The following is an 18,387-nucleotide window of genomic DNA, read 5'->3' as shown; positions in this document are numbered from 1 at the left end:
GAGAGGGAAATGGGGAAAAAAAGAATGAGGTTTAATACAGGAGGATAAAACATGTCAGAGGAAGAAAATGCAAGCAAAGAAATGATGGAATACTGATGCTGTTCTTCCTCCTTAAAAAAAAAAAAAAAAAACTGTGGCAGTAAAAGATAATTATGTCATTAACAAGAAATGCAAAGTGTGGAGACGACCAGTAAAAATTAGTGATTAAAAACACTGGTAGCATGCCAAGGTTAAGCTTGTGTACTTTCTGATCTCTAGGATTATTTCATGGAGAAGTTCTGCTGAAACTTTCATAGTTTCAGTGGAAATGAAAACTATTAGATTTGGACCCTGGTTTGTGCTATTGGGACAGTACTGGGAGCGGTATTAAAAGGTTTGAATGTAACAGCAGGTAATTGCTATTTTCAGGACTCACAGAAATATCAGTCTCTAGACTGTGGTTTTTGGTTATTGAATTTCTGATGATTTGCCCATTGTTCTTACATATGTACCATTTCTTCACCTGGATGGCAAACTCTGCAGAATGGCACTTCCTACATTTTTATCTGTTGTTTGGTTTTTGTTTTCTTTTTAAATGTCACTTATTTCCATCGCTGTATGTTTATTTTGGAGAAAATATTTTTAGTTGAGTTTTCAGAGCTTAAGTTGATATATTATTTATTTTTGTTTTCCATTTTGTTTGTTTTCCATTTTGCTTTTAACATCCCATGTACATCCACATTTTCCCTGACAGTGACATACCAAAGGATCTTTGTCCTCTGTACAGGCCAGGAGAATGGGAAGACCTTTCTTCTGAAAAAGATATCAATCCTTTCAGCAAATTCAAATCCCTTAGCAAGGAGAAGAGGCAGCAGAATGGCGTTTCATCCACTGCTCTGGGTGCCAAACAAATAAAGCCTTCAGATACAGAAAAGTCTGCTGATTTTGAAGTTCTTCAGTCTTCTGAGAGTACAGTTTCAATCAAATCAAAATCATTGGAGTTTTCCAACAACATCACTGCCACTGAGCATCTGGAAAAGTCTGCTGCAGAGCCACATGCCAAGGAGCTTTCTGGGGAGAAGAACGTGTCAGACCTCAAAACCAAAGAGAACTCCCTCCTGGGAGGAGGAGAGGGCGATTTCATTGAACTGGAGGAGACGTCCTCTTGTATGGACAGAGGGTTGAACAGCAAAGGCTCAGTGATGGAGGGCTTTCTGGCTGACCCCAGGGAGCTGGGGAGAACGAAGCAGCAGGTAACCAAACCCACTGCAGAAGTCCAGGAGCGCTTGACAGTTGATTCCTTGGAAAAAAAGGACAGTATTGAACCCAAAGCTGACTTAGACTTAGAGCTGTGTGAAAAGCAAGATGTTATTCCAGAAGTAAACAAATGTGTCAGTTCCCCAACAGGTAAGGTGGAGACTGCATTGGACACTAAGAAAGAGCTAGAGAAAGATAAACTTATTGAATTTTACCTCAATAAAGATGGGAATGGGTCTCAGTCATCTGAAGACTTGCACAAGGCTGAAATCCAGAAAGGTGAAAACAATAAAGCAATTGGCATAGACCTTACACTTAGCAGTTCAAAGTCCCAAGCTAATGAAGTCCATACAGTTAAAAGTATGGAGCTTGAATCCCGCTATTTTGAAAGGAAAGCACCTTCATTAGAAATCAGCTCAGCAGCAGCAGAGAAAAAGGATCTGAAAGAGTCTGTGGACTCTTCGTTAGTACCAGCTGTAGACAAGACCTGTCAAGAAACACAGTTAGACAATCAATCAGAAATCAGACTGTGGCTGCTGCAGAAAATTCAAGTGCCAATTGAAGGTAGGTCTCTGGTTATCCTTGTTTTCTCTGAGAGCTGGCCAACGTTGTGACGGTAACTGCTGAATTGATCCTTATGCTCTGAATTTCGTCTTTCTGTGATATATGCTCCTTTTTTTTACTCTGGTAAAAATACGTATATTTATATAAACTCTCTATTTATTCTTATATTTTCCTCTATTTAGAAGAAAAATCTTCATCTCCTAAGCTTCTATTTTGACAAGCAGCTTGTCTGCTCTGTATTTAGCTATTACTGTTCACACATACTTTCTCTGTGCGCTGCTTTTAAGAAGGACAATAAAATGTCATCCAGTCATGGTATTGATGGGAACGTACAACCTAGGAACTTTTACTCTGTGTTGGTAGATTCTGTTCCCTCCGTGAAGGCAGTCTGTTTATTTCTGAGAGTTGAAATCCCAAGTAGTACACTGCTGTAAAGGGAAGTCCAAGGTATTCCTACCTACATTTTTGTGCTGTGGGTATTGCCAAAGAAGCAGTAAATAGGCTTATATGTAGAGTCTTACCTAACTGATTCTTCTTGGGTTTTGGGAGTTCTTACAGTTAAAATCTAGCATGTTACTGGAAAAACATGCAACAAAATGAAATCTCAGTTTAGATACGTGCTCACATGGTACTATTTCTACCACTACCCTCTGAATGCCAGCACTGATGCTCTTGCTAGTTCAGTGAGCCAGCTAGTTCAGTGCCCTGGTTGCACTGGAGGACAATTGACGTGGAAGTCTTTGCTTTAAAAACAGTTTACCTTAAAGTGGGTTTTCTTCTCTTTTTTGAGGGGTTTATGTCTTGCTGGTGGTATCTGCTGAACTTTCCCCATGCTGAGAGGGGAAAAAAGATGGCTGTGTGCATTCCCCTGAAATTATGTTTGTCAAATTCAGTGTGACTGAGGTGATATTTTAATGAAAACCTTTTGGTGGCAGTGGCAACTTAACTTCAGCTGCTCTCGTGCAGGCAGAAGGTGCTGTGTGCTTTGCCAGCGGGGCAGCTGGTTGAGCTGGCTGGGTGGCCATGGCCCGGTGTCCCTCGCAGTCCCCTTCACCTGCTGCCTGTTGCAGTTTGCACCCAGCTGGCTACCGCAGTTCTGCATTTTGTTTTGCCAATGTCATTTTTGCCCCTCAGGGTCTTTGTGCTTTAGAGTGCTGTTCTGTAAGCAGCCCTGCAACAAATGGGGCTGCAGGCTGTGGTGAAACAGGGCTCAACTCCCTGCTCATCCGAAGCGGCGACCCCCATCCGGCCCATTTTCCTGCAGCGCCTCCGGCTGCGCGCGGAGCTGCTGCTGCTGCTCGGGCTCGTCCCGCTGTCCTGCGGGGCGCACCGGCCTGCAAACCGAGCGTTTCTGTTGTCTCTCCTGCTCAGATATGCTTCCTTCAAAAGAGGAGAAGAGCAAGACTCCTCCAATGTTTCTGTGCATTAAAGTGGGCAAGCCCATGAGGAAGTCCTTCGCGTCGCAGAGCACCACCATGTCTCAGCAGTACAGTAAAAAGATAAAGCAGCCCGAGTACTGGTTTGCTGTTCCTCGGGAAAGGTAAGCTGCAGCGCATGGTTTGTTTAAAAGAGTTTTTGTCTCGTAACTTCTGAGTGTGTTTTGCTTTCTAGAGTTGAATCTACCTTTTCCTATCTGGTTGAAGGTGCAACATGCAGCCAGGAGAGGCAAGGAGTTTAAAAAGGTGCCAGTGCCAAAATTGCGACCTTGCCTGAGCAAAGGACGTAGTGTAACCAGGGCAGACACTCCTAACTGAATGGATGAGGCTGCTGCTGCCTTTAAGCCCATGTAGGAAATTCAGCCCTTCCTTCATTATAAAATACCGTTAGATGCAGTGCACACGTATGAATATATATATGTATGTATGTATATGTATGTATATATATGTTTTTGATATAGCCAAAGCAAGATGAAAACCTGTGATTGTCCAGGTAAATCTCACACAGAATTTCCTTAGCTACCAGGAATCAAATTCCTGGCCCTTCCCTGTAAGGGGAAGGCTTTCTTTCCCTTCCCTTACTTTCTGCTGCAGAAAAGGAATCTAACTTAGAGCAACTTTTGTGTCTGCTCTGTAGGAAAATCAGTGATCATAGGTCTGGTGAACTAGGCATTAGTCTGATCTTGTGATAATTCAGTCACATCTCTTTAAGATACAGTCGATTTTCATCTGTTTTCTTTTTTCTTCTTAAAAATTTTCAGAATATTTCTGTTGGTTTGTTTAATTTGTTGCATGTGTGTGGTTTTCTGTGCTTGCTCCTTCTGTTTTAGAAGTGTGTTGAGCAGACGAGCGGTGGAGCGGTGCAGAGCTGCTGACGCAGGGGAGGCTGGGGAGGTTTGTTCCAGATGGAACAGGGGGTAATTGAAGGTAGCTTTTGGTTTGCTTGCAATGTGCCGAATCCAGCCCTTGGCTCCCGAGGGATTGCAAACGTTGTGGCTTCAGAAGATGCTAGATTTAGAGTGAGCAAATACTTCCAGGAGTTGGCGTGGTGCCCTAATGTAATACAGAGCCAATTTGGGCTTTGAAGATGGCGTATCCAGTGTTGAATAAAGCTCAGTTGAACTGAATTGAGGTTGTCTTTGGTTTGTAGTTCTCTTTAACAGACAAAGCTGTTAAATTGCTTGACACACACTTGTGAATTTACTTCTCCGCTTATTCTGCTTAGTGATAGGGCTAATTCATTTGTGAACTTAAGTACCAAAAATTGGCTTAAACTTTAGACTTTAGAATGAGAAAAGGTAATGTCTGCAGTGAGCTGTTGCAGAAGTGCTCGACCATGTTGCAAAAGCTGCACCTTCACGGTACAGATATATTATGCTTAATAAAGCTTCAGTGGTGAAGGCAGTAGGATTGGATCCTTTTGGTGCTGTTCATATATGTCTGTTTTAATAGCATAGATGTGCATTAAAAAGCCACAGAGCAGAGGGCAGGAATTTATGGTATGACCCATTCTTTCATTCCATTATAACATGTATCTGTGTGTAACAAGTCGATTAAATTTTCCTTAAACTCTCCGGTACATCACAAGACAAAATGTAAAGCTTCCCTCTCACTGGTAATAATACTTCTACCAGAAATCACAGGCTTATCAGTTCTTCATCCTGAGAGAGCTAAAGCTATGGACAGCAGGCCATTTGTGATAGCTTTGCAATGTGTTTTTGAGATAATCTATTAAAATAATTTACCGTGTCTATAAACATTCCACTAAAATTCTGCAAAGCAATGCAGATTATATTCAAGTATTAAAATATCAAACTAGCTCCTGTCCCTTTGACCATAAAGCACCTTTCTGCCCAGTTTGGTCGCAGTAACTTGTGGAACTTTTTACTGTCTTTTAAGATTGTATCTTACAGCCCTGTTACCCTGGGCTGTTAAGGGAGCTTCAGCAGCCCTTGCGAAAGTGGCTGCGTCTTCGCCCAGGGGCAGCCGCTCCCAGCGCCTTGCTGCTCCTGTGTAAACAGCCTCATGTTTTAATGTCCTTGGCAGGCTTTGGTAAAGCGGCAAGGGGGAGGAGGACTCTCTTCTCCTCACTTCTGAAAAAGGTCTGTGCTTATATATCTCTCTAATGGAAGACTTAGAAAACATTAATACAGAGAGGAAACTGATGGATTTTTTTTTTGTTAAGGCTGTTAATAAACCTTAAGTCTTGTTTCCTTGTGCCTGCTGTCCCAACCCTCCTTTCTTCATACGTGACTCACAGGGCGCTGAGAGGGGGCTCAGTAAGTTGCTCGCAGACCTCGGAGCGGAGTTAATCAGTGACTGCAGAGCACCCTGTGCTTCTTGCTCAATCACGGGAGCCGTTGCCCTTGGCGCGGGTTGGGCCAGGAAGGACATCAGTGGCTGCCCTATATAATGACTGCTCTGTGCAGCATCTTGTCAGGTTAACTGTTCATCTGAGCAGAGACACTGATGCTTTTGGACAGCGATGAAGAGATTGATTCTTTTGCTAAAAAATCTTGCAATGGGTATAGCTTACAGTGTCAGAGGGTAAGTTTGTGTGCGCTTTTACTACGCGAATTTGCGTTTAAGGACATTTATGTAGACTTTCTATTTGTAATTCTTTTGGAGTAGAGGTAGGTTGGTAATTATGTCACTAAGAGATTTCCTAACAGAGGCTAATGCGGAATGGTTTTCTTCAGAAAAGTGTGTTCTGACAGAATTTCCTTATTTTAGCACTGGCTGTTTCCTCCATCAAGAAGCAAATCTTGTTGATTATCTCTAATCTAATCTCTAATATATCTCTAGTATAAACTTAGTTACCAGGTAAATGTTTTATAAATGTCTGTTTTGCACAGGTACTGATATAAAAGACATAGCACTGGGATCATGCTGCTGAGCGGGCATCTACCCCTGTGGAAGCGTGTGGTTTGAGGGAGCAGGTAGCTTCTCGAGGCTGAGAGCTGGCAGAGTTAGAGCTTTGCTTCCACTCTTTCCAGCCTTGGCTTCCTGTCCTGTTGGTTGTTGGCCTGGCTTGGGGAGCTCTTGCTGCTCTTTCACTCCATGCTGCTCTGGTTCTTTCATCACTTTGCAGTGCAGAGCAGGACGCTGCTTGGTTGTGCCTGTGGTTATGCAGTGTCTGGCCCGTGACTCGTGGGCTGGAGGTGACTGCGGTTGTTGTCGAGGTCTGAAAGGACTTACAGCATGAGTAGCTGGAGTCCGTCTGTATGTGCTGCGTCTGTGTGTGGAGTGGCGCATAAAGGAGCAATAATTCAGTGACAATTCAGGTGTTCCTGATGCTCAGGCCACCCTTTCCCACTCTCTTATGGAATCGGGTAAGTAGCGCAATGCTTAGATTTACACTCGTTGTGAATTGCTCTCGAGTACTCCGAGGCTCCTGATAAATAGGATCTCAAGCTGCGCAGGTAGAACATGAGGAACACCTGTTTGCGTATGTAGCTTGATGCCTTATATGCAGCCCTTATTCGTGAAGGATTACCATTATCACCTAGTTTGATCTCTTTGTACCAAAGCTGTAAAACTCGTGGGAGTCCTGAATTAATGCCCGTTTCCAGGCCAGGAGCCGTGGTTGAACTGGAGCCTCTGTGCATGTGTGAGGTGCAGCCGTGCCGCCCGCCACGACGCGGTGGAGCGGGGACAGCCCCAGCCCGCCGGCGGGGCCAGATGTCACTCAGTTACAGAAAGCCCGGGTGCCTCTCCCGCCGCGGGGCTGCCTGGTGTTGCCGTGCCGAGAGAAATGATTGTGGTGAGGCCAGTGTGGGACCTTCCGATTGAAAGCATGTGTTTTATAAGAAAAACATCATTCACAGTTGTCTAATATGTTTTATTAGTGACGGCTCTTGTTGTTCAAAAACAGTCTTTTTCAGTGCCCTTTATTTTTTTCTGGCTTCCGGTCCCTAGATGTGGTTATAACTGTTACCAGGATTCAGTTCCTCTTGTAACTATAACCTGAACAGCTCTTTTTGCCTCCTGACCTGTTTTAGAGAGGAAAAAAAAAAAAAAAAAAGTTTCGTGCCCTCCGTGTGTTGCTATGAACATATTTGTAACCACATTTACTTCCCTTCTAACTTGACTATTTATGTATTTTCTCCTGTTTTTGTTATTAGGATTTTTGATGGAGTTTCTCAAGCACTGTTTTTGTTTTAAAAATTATCTCCAATTTTTGCAATTCAGTAATTTAGAAATATCACTGTAGTGTAATGTTAAAATTATATTAGAAATAGCGCACTTTCAGAATCATTATTTCTGCAGTAACCTGTTTTTCAGTTTATCCTGGTGCTTCTTCTCTGCTGTGTCTGTATTTGTTTCACTTCTCCCCTCAGGAAGGGAATATTAGTTATGGATTCCTGAAGCAAGCTGAACATGCACAAGTTGGTGGGGCAGGAAACTGAGTGTGTTGAGGAAGCTGGCTGCTGTTGCAGGGCTGCTTCCAGCCCCTGAAAGGCTGCAAACATTCGGGTGGGATCTTCACTGACTGGAAAGCAAAATCTGCAGCCGCCTTCAGGGGCTGCAGAAGGATCTGTGGGAAGCCTTTCCACGCACAAGGACAACAAGGAGTGGTTGGGAACAACTAGTGTAAATTTATCAAGGGCAAATTATGTCTTACAAAAAAAAAATCTAGAATAAAATGAGATGATGTGACTTTCAAAAGCTTTTTCCGAAAACTTGTGATCTGGAGGTCCCATGATCCTTCGCAGAGAAGGAGGGAACTCCTGAAAATGGGATTGACACCCCATTTTTAGCCCCTTCTAGGCCGTTGTTGGCTAAAACTGTCAGCTATCCTGCAGGCTGATCTCTTGCTCACTTCTGCCTTGTTTTGTGTGTGCAAACCACGCGTGTGTGCAAAAAACACACTGTCAGTGTTTATATTTACCCTGGTTGTTCTGGATGGAGAGGGGCTGTTGACACCTTGGGAGCCACAGTTAGGCAGTGCTCACTGGAATGTGACTATGGTACTGCAGTCGTCTTGGTATTGTATGTTAAGGTTTTTCTGGTGCTGCTTTTGTTTGATAACAGAAGCTTAAATTCAGCGGTGCCCCACAGAAGCCTTTGTGAATATGCACAAAGAGAGGAAGTAATGGTAATGCTAATTTGTTCCTTTTTCATGGTTAAGAGGACATTTCCACGATTCTACAAAGTCAATTCTTTAATTCTTTCTGAGGGTGGTGGAAATTGGAGCCAAATTTCTTGTGTCCAAAGTGGGTCAGCTCCCTGTGCCACCCCCAGTTTCTCGCTTTGAGTGGGAGCTAATCCAGCTGCCCTGAGCAGGCACCGGTTTGGGGACTGTTCAAGATAAGCAGTTAGGAGGGACAACACTCCAGCCTGTATCAGTGGAGTGCAGGGCAAAAACGGGGAAAGACTCTAGACGGGAGGGACCCAGAATCTAACATAGTGTTTTAAGATTACTTGTGCATATGCTCTAAGTCCAAGTAACTTGAAATACAGGGGGAAAACTCCTCCTAGGAGTCTGTAAGATTTTACTTATTTTGTATTTATCAAAGAATTGCCATACATTTTTTTCTGGTGAATAACTGGATCTTTCTCCAGTGTCATAAGTACTTACAGCCTTTCTACCTGCCCCCTTTAATTAGGATTTGACTTTTGCCAGCAATTCAGGTTCATGTACAGGGGGCTCACTAGCATATTCTGTTGGAAATTGCATGTGTTTAATATTTAGTATGTATGTTGAGTTTAAAGAAAAATGCTAAACAAATTCCTTCTTTAGAAATTATGTCATTTTTATTTAAGGATGTTGTCGAATAGTATCTCTTCCTAAAGTGTGATTTAGTGCTGACTGCTTTTATTGGAATGCATACAGTGCTGCTGTTACCACTATTGCAACTGTCAGTAACGTATTATTTTCACAAAGATACCAAGATGAAAATTAGCCTGTGCCTGTGGTTAATATTAATGAATAATATGTTTTAGAGGGCATCTAGAAACGTGGAAATGAAAGATAGAAAGAACAGAATACATACAAATGAAATGCCTCTTACTATCTGGGTGTTATCTGAATGTGGACTATGAAAACCAGGGATTTACGGAGGTGCCTTTTGTTGGCCTGTACACAGAGAATTTAGATCATAGTTGTCCATGGGAACAATTTTAGGCTTATGCCTGAAGGTTTTGGTTTTCCCCAAAGAACTCCGTTCAGTGGAATTCAAATAGGATAAATATAAGATTCTGAAATAGTTGATTGATTTTTATTATTCTTTGCTTGATTTCAACCAAGTATAGCAGAAAGAACTGTAAGCCAAGAGCGCTTGTGGAGTCTCCCTCTCTGGAGATCTTCCAAACCCGCTTGGACGCAGTCCTGTGCCACGTGCTCTAGGTGACCCTGCGTGTGCAGGGAGGTTGGACTGGGTGACCTCTAGAGGTCCCTTCCAACCTTAAGCATTCTATGATTCTATGGTGTATCTTTTATTAGTGATATCTGGTGGCTTGTTTTATGCAGGAGGTCAAACTAAATGATTAAAATGCAGATTTTCCTTTTTTTTTTTTTCCCCCTTCTTCAGAGTTGGTCTTTGTGAGCACAGTCTAATAGCAGGTGATCAGACTTGTTGAGACTGCTCCTTAACAAATGTGACTGAACAAGTCACTTATAATTAGAGCAACACAGAATATGCATAGGGAAGGGGAAAACACTGTGAGGAAGAAAAGCAGAGAGCCTTGAGGTGCCTTATGGAAGGGGCTGTTGCCCTCTGTGGTTTGTGGGCAGCCTGTGTTCTGTGCAGTTGTCTCCTCCTAGTTACTGAGCAAAATCTCTGCAGTGTGTGGCAATGCTGTGCTCTTGTATCACTGAAAAATTGTCCCTTCCTTCTCTTCTTTCTACAGGGTAGATCATTTATACACATTTTTTGTTCAGTGGTCACCAGAAATATATGGGAAAGATGCCAAAGAGCAAGGTTTTGTTGTAGTAGAGAAGGAGGAACTTGATATGATAGACAACTTCTTCAGTGAGCCAACTACTAAAAGCTGGGAGGTGAGTGCATTTTGTCATTATTTTGAGCGTGTTGCATCAAGTACATACCCTTTGTCAGGAACCTGAGCTTCTGATGTTTTGTACGATGTTTACAGCGCTTGCTGCTTTATGCAGAAGTGCTCTCGAGGCTTGCAGCCCTCACAACTGTGCTCATTTGCCTGTAGTATTCCCTTCTTCCTTCACTCCCAGAAAGGGCAGGCAAACAACTGGCAGCTTTCTGGCCTGCAGCCAGTGTACGTCATGTAAATATACTGGTTGTGCAATGTTAGCCTTTTGGAAAAGGTGCATGTTGTCAGTATTGCAGAAGTTGTCTCATACTTACATGTTAGTAGTAAAACTTGCTGTGTGTAAACCTGTGTGCACATAAACACTAGAACAGACTCCTGTGTGCTGGTTGCATATGTTGGTCTGTGGTGCTGTGCCAGGCCACTGCTTCTCAGGTGCGCACAGCACTGCTATTACTATTGGTTGCTAAGATGGATATTTTATATCATATATTACTTATGCATTATGGGGCTTTTGCAGTCTGTTTCAGCTACTTGTGTGTCTCTGTTTATGTCTCTGTCTCTCGTGTGTATATATAAAGCCTTGCTTCTAAGGGAACTAATCCAACCTACATGCATATGACTTTATTATTATATTTCTGAATTATTGTGTATTTGCTGCACTGAAGATATGCAGACACACTAAAAATAAATCCTCAAATAGAAAATAGTTTGATGGCTATTTTAAAAAGATCTGATTATTTGTCTTAAACACATACTTGTTTGCAGAATTCCACTGTCAGTGTTTTAAGCAATTTTAGTTTGAAATATTTTGAAATATGTCAACCTGCTCAAGACTGAGAGTGGGGCTTGTCATTTGAAACATAGACACAAAATCTCTAATCCTAGATAGCTTTTATTTTTACAGTTTTGCAGTTTTTGCATGTTGGTGCTATATGAACTGCAGAATGAAAAAAATGTTGCCATTCCTCATTTCTTGCAGAACTGACTGCAGCCATATACTACACTAGCCTTCACTCTTCAGTTGTTATTTGCATGTCATTTTCTTAATCATAAAATGAGATAGGAGGGACAGTGATCTGAAGAATAGAGGTGGGAGAGAGCTGGCCACATGGTGAACTTGTCTCTCATTGCTTTATTTAAATCTGTGTTTGAAAAAGTAGCAGCTGGAAATGCTTATAAAGGTATTCTGGCATTACAAACTGAAAGTAGGTCTGCAAGGAAATATCAGTAGAAAGGCCAAATTTGGGCATGATCACTTCCGAAAGTTTCATTCTCTTCTCTGGGGAAACAGAAAGTATGATTGTAAGGACATAAATAAGCCATTTTATCAAAGCTAGTTGCAGACAGTAACTGCTAGTCTTGCTTGTGGGCAAGAGCTCTTGCCACCAGAGCAAAGGAGCAGCAGATACTGCAGAGCAAGCTGGTAGGCAATGAAAGGGCGACCAGTGCCTCTGAATATTCGTATTCTTTACTGTGCCAGACCTGGCCAGGAGCCTTGTGTGCAGGTATGTTCAACTGTGTCCCGGTTTGAACAGGATGTACCTGATACAGCGTTTCCTACTGAAAAAGGAACTCTGCGGTAACTTTAATTTTCATCGAGTATTTCTTCCGTAGGTGCCTGCTGCTTCATTTCTGTAGGTACTTAAAAATCTTAACAAGGTTTCTTAACTCTGGTTTCTGTCATAGCTGATCTTTTCATTTGTTTTTGCTTTTGTCTGTGTAGATATCTTGCCTTACAGATCCTTTTGCTGCAGTTTTTCAATCTGAAGCGGTTTCAAACATGTGCTTCATTATAATGAAAAGAGCTGCATTGATCAAGTTTAGACTGAACTGATACTCATGCAGTGAAGAAAATTAGTTAACTTTCTTCTTTTTAGGTAGTGAATAAGGGCAGTTTGGAAGTGATTTGCAATCTGTGATTGTTTTTAGTAGATTTTCTGTAGTTGTCTGGTCTGTAAACTTAGTTACATTTTGCTTCAGATAACTTTGCTGGTTGATTTACTGTGATACCTATTTTCTTTCTGCCTGGGAAGCCTCGAGAATAGTCTTGAAGGGAGAGTAAAAAAATTGTGATTGAAGCTCAAAAAAAGATGCTCAATCAATTAAAAAATTAAAATAATGATCTGAGAGAGGAGGAAGGTGAAATCACTCAAGAGGTGGAAAAATAATAACAATGAAAGCATAGAACCCATGTCTTTTTTAGGAGTTTTGAATGGCCTGAATACTACAGTGTAATCTTCCCTAAAATTGGCATTATGAACATTTTTCTAGTGCAAGATTACCTCCTGTCTCAGGTGGCCCTTGACTGGGTCCCATGGAGCCTGGATTAGCTTGTGCTGGAGGGACGGGGTGCAGCTGGGCAGTAATACCCGTAGTGCCTGGATTCAGGGGCCATTTAACAGTAATTCTGCAGGTTGGGTTTTGCCCTGTGGCCCTGCCCTGTGTCTCTGCCTGCACTGTGAGCACCTGAGCGAGGTGCCCCCCGCCGCCTGCTCCGTTTCTGCAGGCGAACACGGGCTGCACGTAGGCGCCTGCCGTGCGCACGTTGCTCCTGTCCTGCAGGTGCTCGGTGCGACCGACACCATTAGGGCTCTGTTGTTTGCACAGTGACCTCCTCGCAGCTCCGGGTGTTCATGGAAGGCTCTTTCTGTGCTGTGTGGTGGCCGAGTCCGCCCCTGGAATCTCTGCAGTGACTTTGCTTTGCTTTGCCTGCGGAGCAGGTTTGTGGGAGCTCCCTGCGCTCCTTGGCAGCTGCCTGGACTGGTGGCAGTTTCTCCGGGTTTGAGCAGTGATATGAAGGTGTGTGTGATTATGTAAAGCTTTTCCTCTCTACACCATGGCAGTGTTGTGAAGCTGTGTCTGTAGGAATGGAGGTGGCGTGGGGCAGGATGCTCTGCAGCGACGTGCCGAGGTTCTTGTCCTCGATAAGACCCTTGTGGTAACGTGCTCGTGGTTTAACGTTTTCCAGGTGTTTTGTAGCTGGGCGCCTTGGCTTCCCTTTTCTTTCTCATCAGCCCCATCCCTCTGAACTCTCGAGGCTCAGGCTCGCTGTTTGCCCTGGTGACGCGGAGCCCACGGTGAATCCTGCTGCGCTGCCAGCTTGGCCAATGAGCGCCAGGAACGCTGCAGCTTGGGAGCTCCCATCTCAAGGGGCCGGGCAGGAGGTGTTTTGGCTCCTGCTTCCTGCTTGTAACAGCATGAGGTTCCCAATTTATCCCCTGATTCTTGTTACCAGGTCGTAGGCTGCAGACCCTTTGGTAGAAAAGCATTCAATGTGGGGACTCGCATTCTCATTGTTTTTAGCGTTGCTGGAAAAGGTGGTGTGTCCACCTGTAATTGCTTGAGAGAACTTTGTACTCTGTTTTATAATAATTAAATTCCAATCTAAATTAAAAATATTTACATGGATGCATCTTTTAAAACATTATTTTAAAACAGTGCTTTATAAATCTTTTTTTCCTTTTAAAATGTCTCCAAGTCTCCAAAGAGCTGCTCCATCATTCTCAGCTGATTATATATTCTATAAATACCTTTACTCTTCTCAAAATGAGTACTTTAAAGAACTTGCAGGTGTAAACTGCATGCTGAATATCTCACGCAATAGCTTTTTTACATGATAAAACTTTGAAATACTTGTTCAAATTGATTCGCTTCTTTTAGCTTTTTCATATATGGCTTTTGTTCCAGCTTGTATACACAAAAATATGTTCATGTGAGTAAATAAAAACAAAAAAACCCTGCCATCTTAATAAAAATGTGAGGTGAAATTTTAAAGTCGTTCATATTCTTACTCATTAGCAGCTAAGAAAGTAATTAGTATACTCAACTTGCTGCATGAAGGAAAATGAGGAAGTTTTTGTGTTAGAAGTCACTAGGATGTGAAGCAATTCTCACCACACTGCCTGTGCTATCTCAAAGACACCTTGCTATTTGAAAATGTAACTGTATTCAGTTCAGGCTGCCTATGCCTGATAGTTCTTTTTCCTCTGTAGAGGATTGACAAAATGAGAGCCGTGCTTTAGGTCAGTGTCTGTTTCTCTTTCCACAGATCATTACCGTAGAAGAAGCAAAAAGACGAAAGAGCGTTTGCAGTTATTGTGAGGATGATGACGATGATACCTTACCTGTCCTAAAGCACCACAGTGCTCTCCTGGAGAACATGCACATAGAGCAGGTATGGCTAGAAAAAAATGAATTTTCCTTGTTTGCTCTTGTGCTCTGCGAGCCAAGTGTGAACAACCTGCTTCTGGGGGGCCACTGGCACTTCTCGCAGCTTGGAAAATGCTTAGTTTGTTGGACTGCCTTTGTGAAAGATTCTGTTTTTTAACACTTGCTTGTTTGAAACATTTATTTTTAGATTTGCAGCTCTGGAGAGTTTGTGTAGTGATGTTGAGAACCATCCTCTCTTTCAGTGCTAGGAGAAGGGGTGCCAGTTTCAAATCTTTTCCAGATGACGCAAATGCAGTCGATAGGGTTCAGAGTACACAGCCGTGTGCAGACAGTGGAGGTGCTGAGCCACTAACTGTCACTTTTTTGACTCAGAAGCTGCTGTGGGAAAGGGAACAGTGTGTAGGCTGCCACCCATGGCCTGCTGACTAGTTGTGTTTACATGCCCCTGTTTTTGGCCTAGCTTGCCCCGCGCTTGCCTGCGAGAGTGCAGGGCTATCCATGGCGGCTGGCGTACAGCACCCTGGAGCATGGGACCAGCCTCAAGACTCTGTACCGTAAATCGGCAGCGCTTGACAGTCCAGTTCTCCTGGTCATCAAGGATATGGACAACCAGGTAAGGAGCACTGGTTTGGCGGGGGTTGCACTGAAAGGGCATCATTTAAGAAACTGAGTGTTGTGAAGTGCTAAGTTTGTTTTTGATTTGTTTGGTTTTGTTCTCTTCTGTGCTCCCTGTTGCTTAAACTAAACTGACTGGCAAGAAAGCATATGACAACTAGCAGATAGAACTCCCACAGTTTCACAATAGTAATGAACGCGCCTCCTAATAGTGTCCACCAAAATAACTTCCTCAATTAAGCTGCTACAAATATGCTCTGCGGAGGTGTAGTACTCTAGTAGCTCCTGGAGGCCTCATTTCTGCTCTCATGAGGCCTTTAAACTTAAAAGGATACAAAATTTTTGCAGGGACACGTGCTAATCTGATACACTTATTAGCTCTCTTAGTATGAAACACTGACACCGTTATTCTTCAGAAAGTATGCTGAAAGTTTATTCCTTTTAAATTTTGTGTTGTCCTCAAAATAGCTTAATCATTTTACTCTGACAGATATTTGGAGCATATGCTACACATCCTTTCAGGTTTAGTGATCACTACTATGGCACAGGTGAAACATTCCTCTACACATTCAGTCCAAATTTCAAGGTAAGTCATGTGGTCTTTCTCAGATGAGATTTTTCGATTTCAGTTCTATCAGTTCATCTATGGGGGAAAAATACAAAGACTGTGTATTTAAGTTTGGAAGGTTTGATGATTTATTGATGAGTTACCTCATTGTTTCAGTGAAACTTTAAGCAAAAGTTGTTTTATTGTTTGGCATGCTTAGTTTGAGAGGGTGTAGAGGTTTTAAGGAGATTGAGGTGGGGAGGGCATAGTAGTAGTGAATGGACTGTCAAAAATTAATCTTGGTAAGTAGTGATGGATATCAGGAGTAAGGTTCAACTTCGCAGGTGCTTAGGATCACAGTGACAATAAAGCGGAGGTAAGAGTGCCATTGAAATGCCCCTTATTGAAAAACAGCCCTCCTATCTGTCAGTATTGAGTACATGATCTTTCCCTTTCAAAAAAAAGTATCCAAAAATATCCCCTAAGGAGGTAGTAGTACTCCTCACAGTCACACAATCAAATATATATATGTATGTGTTTAAATATATATCATATTATATATATAAATATACATATATACACGCACACAAATACACACACACACACACCCCTCCACACACAGTATTTTTCTTTCCCCGTCAGGTGTTTAAATGGAGTGGCGAGAACACCTACTTCATCAACGGAGACATGAGCTCTCTGGAACTTGGAGGTGGAGGGTGAGTGTTTGGTTTGAAATCATGTAGTTGACCTTCAGTAAAGTGCTTACTACTGTTACAAACCCATGGCAATTTCTAAGGCCTAATGAGAGTAACTGATGTTGGGGAGAGTCTTTTTTTTTTTTTTTTCTTTTTTTCCTTAAGTGGGTGGCGGGGGGGGAACAGATGTTTATGGGGTTGTTTGGGTTATTGTTTAAGAAGTTGTTCAAGTGGAAGATGATCTCTAATGGCAGTTTTGCTGTCAGCTTTTAGTGTTTGCCCCATGGTCTTTATTGAACTGTCATTATTCCACTGTTGTGCAAAACAATGATACAGGCAGTGCTTAATCAGGCCCTAAATTTTAAAGGAGAGTGGGTCTGAAATCAAGGGCTGATTTCAGGGCAGTGGAGACCACAAGCTGGCAGCAGCCAGATCTGGCTTTGCTGGTCACCGAGTGGCATGGGCACACGCTCCAGCCTGTGAGGTTTCACTCTAGTGGTATAAATCAAAGCCAGGAGGCCCCCTTGCAAGTGCCATCACATGCAGCCTAAGCGCTTCTCAGAATTCTCCGAATCTTTCCACATTGCCCCTTGGGTTGTTTCCGAAGCTTCCAGTCTGCTTGCTCCCAGTGGTTTGGGCTAGGGGAGAGGGGAGGTGATTTTTTTTTTTTGGAAAGTCTAACAAAGAACGTACAATGACTAATTATCCTGTCAGCCTGAGTAATTAGAAAGATTGGACATGGATTTAACTGTTGAATCTAAACTTAAAATTCTCTGTGTATTTCCTTTTTAGTGGCCGGTTTGGCTTATGGTTAGATGCAGATTTGTATCATGGGCGAAGCAATTCCTGCAGCACCTTCAATAATGACATCTTATCTAAGAAAGAAGATTTCATAATACAAGATGTGGAAGTATGGACATTTGAATGAAATACTAACTGCCTTAAGGACTGGATCCATTAGGCACTTAAGAGCTGAAAAGAAGGTGCAGGCTGCCTCACAATGTTACACGCTTTTTTTCCTCAAATTGTACTGGAGCATGACTACGCCAAACAAAAGAAAATCTGGTTTTGAGAGGCAGTAAGAGACAGGACAGTAAATATCCATTTGAGGTGTTTTTTACTTCCTCCTCTCACACGTCTCTATCGACGATACGATGCTTATGAAAACATTCACGGTGTATGAGGTGAAAACTTTTCCTGTAACTGTGAAAAAGATACTGTGGGAAAACTGTAACTATCTAGTACATTCCATGTATATTTATGTTCAAAATATAAATGCTAACCAAAAATAAAAGGTTGCGTTACCAAAATCTACAGCATGCTGTTTGCCATGGAAATAAATCTGAAGGTGTACACAGCACTTAAGGGAACATGTTTTTAAGGTCTTTTTATTTATTGTTATTGTATAGCTTTTTTTTTTTCTTTTTTTTTTTTTTTTTGTAATGCCTGAGTTTTTCTGTTAGGTTTTCAAGTATCGATTTGATAAACAATTGTTATTCAGGTAGGTTTCTTATGCATTGGCATTTTTTTCCGAATCAATTTATTTGATTTCTGAAGTTAATTTTTATATTTTTATTTTGCAAATGAGATTTGCTTTTCACTTTGCCCTAATCAGAGGGTTTGTTTTCTGTCAGAAACACTTGAGTGCATAATTCTGGTTTTCTCTGAGATGAGGGAAAAGGCGGTTAGTGCTTCCTAATGGCGCTGTTGCCCGTTCCTTTGGCAGCGCTCGGAGGTGCTGGGCAAGCAGCCGGCACTCAGCAGAACGGGGACAGCACACGCGAAGCAGCTGCCCTGGTTGTGGTTGTGGGCACTTAGTAAAGGCCTTTCTAAGAAGAGATCGGTTCTCTGCATTGCCACCAAGCAACTCAAAATAAACCACCCCTTGTGCTTTTATGAGCACTTTTCAAATTGAAGGATATATTTTTTTGTTAAGGGGAAAATTATGATCTGGAGATAGAGAGGAGTGTTATTTCCTTAACCGTCCGGGTCATTGTGGTGTAATACCTGCTTCTGTAATAATTAATAAATGATTTTCTTCCTGAGAAGGACTTGAAGCAACAGGCTGCTTTAGGACAGGCAACTATGTATTTTTGGTTTTTTTTGTGAAATATTT

General features: G+C 42.4%; 1 protein-coding gene across 3 annotated transcripts in view; it reads left to right on the top strand.

Annotated features, from left to right (window-relative positions):
* The window catches only part of NCOA7 (nuclear receptor coactivator 7), a 70,703-nt gene extending 53,013 nt beyond the window's left edge, over positions 1-17,690 (top strand). Inside the window, exons 9-16 of one of the 3 annotated variants that reach the window (XM_088530314.1) lie at positions 734-1,800; positions 3,172-3,340; positions 10,089-10,236; positions 14,293-14,418; positions 14,875-15,027; positions 15,520-15,615; positions 16,219-16,292; positions 17,064-17,690. In XM_088530314.1, the coding sequence (XP_088386440.1) occupies positions 734-1,800; positions 3,172-3,340; positions 10,089-10,236; positions 14,293-14,418; positions 14,875-15,027; positions 15,520-15,615; positions 16,219-16,292; positions 17,064-17,199 (1,969 nt within the window). In that variant the 3' untranslated portion in view covers positions 17,200-17,690. Of the gene's footprint in view, positions 1-733; positions 1,801-3,171; positions 3,341-10,088; positions 10,237-11,584; positions 11,750-14,292; positions 14,419-14,874; positions 15,028-15,519; positions 15,616-16,218; positions 16,293-17,063 lie in introns of those variants that run through there. The other 2 variants (XM_088530315.1, XM_088530316.1) reach the window with 2 other exon arrangements.
* The last annotated feature ends 697 nt before the right edge of the window (positions 17,691-18,387 follow it).

This window comes from Tinamus guttatus, unplaced genomic scaffold (genome assembly GCF_059628265.1).
Source record: "Tinamus guttatus ecotype Peru unplaced genomic scaffold, ASM5962826v1 Tinamus_guttatus_pri_ptg000366l, whole genome shotgun sequence".
Taxonomy (NCBI): Eukaryota; Metazoa; Chordata; class Aves; order Tinamiformes; family Tinamidae; genus Tinamus; species Tinamus guttatus.
The sequence above is the reverse complement of the archived record's forward strand: the minus strand, read 5'-3'. Positions and strand labels throughout refer to the sequence as shown.